This window comes from Cervus canadensis, chromosome 4, assembly GCF_019320065.1.
Source record: "Cervus canadensis isolate Bull #8, Minnesota chromosome 4, ASM1932006v1, whole genome shotgun sequence".
In the NCBI taxonomy this organism is placed as follows: Eukaryota; Metazoa; Chordata; class Mammalia; order Artiodactyla; family Cervidae; genus Cervus; species Cervus canadensis.
In genome coordinates, this window is record NC_057389.1 from 100,703,806 (window position 1) to 100,705,696 (window position 1,891).

Sequence of the window (1,891 nt, forward strand, 5' to 3'; positions counted from 1 at the left end):
AGACATTACCTGGAACATTGTCCCAAATCAATTTGTATTTTGCAAATGCATGAAAGAATTTCTCATTAAAACTGCGAATATGTGACATCTTTGAAAAAAATGAGAAAAGCACAAGTTTGCTTCTTAGCGATGACACAGGAGTTTCTCTAAAGTGGACCAAATCCATGAACAAATATTGAAATTAATTTCCTAATGGGAAACTTCAAATGGAAGCACTTGCAATGTGACTAATATACATTTGTGTGAAAATTAGTTGTGCTATTTTCCCCTTTTCTGTTAGTCACCTCCACCACATGGCACAAGGGAATCAAACAAAAGTTTCAGAATTTCTTCTTATGGGATTTTCAGAGGATCCAGAACTGCAGCCCCTCATATTTGGGCTTTTCCTCTCCATGTACCTGATCACGGTATTTGGAAACCTGCTCATCATTCTGGCCACCATCTCTGACTCCCACCTCCACACCCCCATGTACTTCTTCCTCTCCAACTTATCCTTTGTAGATATCGGTTTCACCTCCACCACCATCCCAAAGATGCTACGGAACATCCACACCCAGAGCCAAGTTATAACCTATGAAGCTTGCATCTTCCAGATGCATTTGTTCACACTCTTTATAGGATTGGACATCTTCCTCCTGACCGTGATGGCCTATGACCGCTTTGTGGCCATCTGTCACCCCCTGCACTACACGGTCATCATGAACCCCCAGATCTGCGGACTGATGGTGCTGGTGTCCTGGATCATCAGTCTCCTGCATTCCTTGTTAGAAAGCTTAATGGTGCTGCAGCTGTCTTTCTGCACAGTCTTAGAAATCCCTCACTTTTTCTGTGAACTCAATCAAATGATCCAACTTGCCAATTCTGACACTTTTCTCAATAACATGGTGATGTATTTTGTAGCTGTGTTCCTGGCTGGTGGTTCCCTCTTTGGTATCATTTATTCATATTCTCAGATAATGTTCTGTATATGTGGAATCTCATCAGCTCAGGGGAAGTATAAAGCATTCTCCACCTGTGCATCTCACCTCTCAGTTGTCTCCTTGTTTTATTGTACAGGCTTAGGAGTGTACCTCAGCTCTGCTGCTACCCACGGCTCACACTCAAGCATAACAGCTTCAGTGATGTACACTGTGATCACACCTATGCTGAACCCCTTCATCTACAGTCTGAGAAATAAAGATTTAAAGAGGGGTCTGCAAATGCTCTTTGGAAAGGAAAATATAAAAGTGTCTATTGTCCTAGGGCTTGAGAAGTGCCTGTGATAGCAGAGCTCAAAACCTGAGCCAAATATTGCCAATCTTTGATCAGATTATGAAAGTAGAACATGCCTCTTCTGTTTTTCTTGGAGTTTCTATTTCAACTTCTCTATACAATTTATTTAACTCACTTTTATTATTTAGGGCATCTCTGATGTCCAAGAGTTTTTTCCCTTTTTTTATTTTTGTACTCAATTGTATTCCCAACATTGAAGGTGAAATATTTGAAAATTCCCATTTATCTCAAGGGATTTCTTAAGAATAATTTCTTCTCAAATGAAATATATTATAATGAGTATTTTTGCTTGTTGTTTGTCTAAAAGAGTAGACATGAGCTGTAAAAATCCTATGAACCAGAAAACTTCTCTATAAACAGCTATTTGTAAGTTTATAACAGAGGAAAACCTGAAACCACTCTTTTTCACTTTTATTAACATCATTCTTTGCACATCACTACCTTAATTGGTCTTCTTGATTATCCAAACCTTAACACATTGATTGTCATCACTGATCAAGGTTACTTTTCTATTCATTAGGATCTTATTCTACTACATAGCTTGTGTCCACTTGAGGCAGGAGGTAGATGTCCATCCCACACCCAGGGTAAAGCAATTGGAGATTAATCCCCTGTACAT

At 39.2% G+C, this 1,891-nt stretch overlaps 1 protein-coding gene across 1 annotated transcript; it reads left to right on the forward strand.

The window, feature by feature from the left end:
- Positions 1 to 284: 284 nt before the first annotated feature.
- Positions 285 to 1,262, forward strand: LOC122441010 (olfactory receptor 7A17-like). Its single transcript, XM_043467640.1, has one exon. It carries the CDS (start codon positions 294 to 296, stop codon positions 1,260 to 1,262), a length of 969 nt encoding a protein of 322 aa, XP_043323575.1. The 5' UTR covers positions 285 to 293.
- The last annotated feature ends 629 nt before the right edge of the window (positions 1,263 to 1,891 follow it).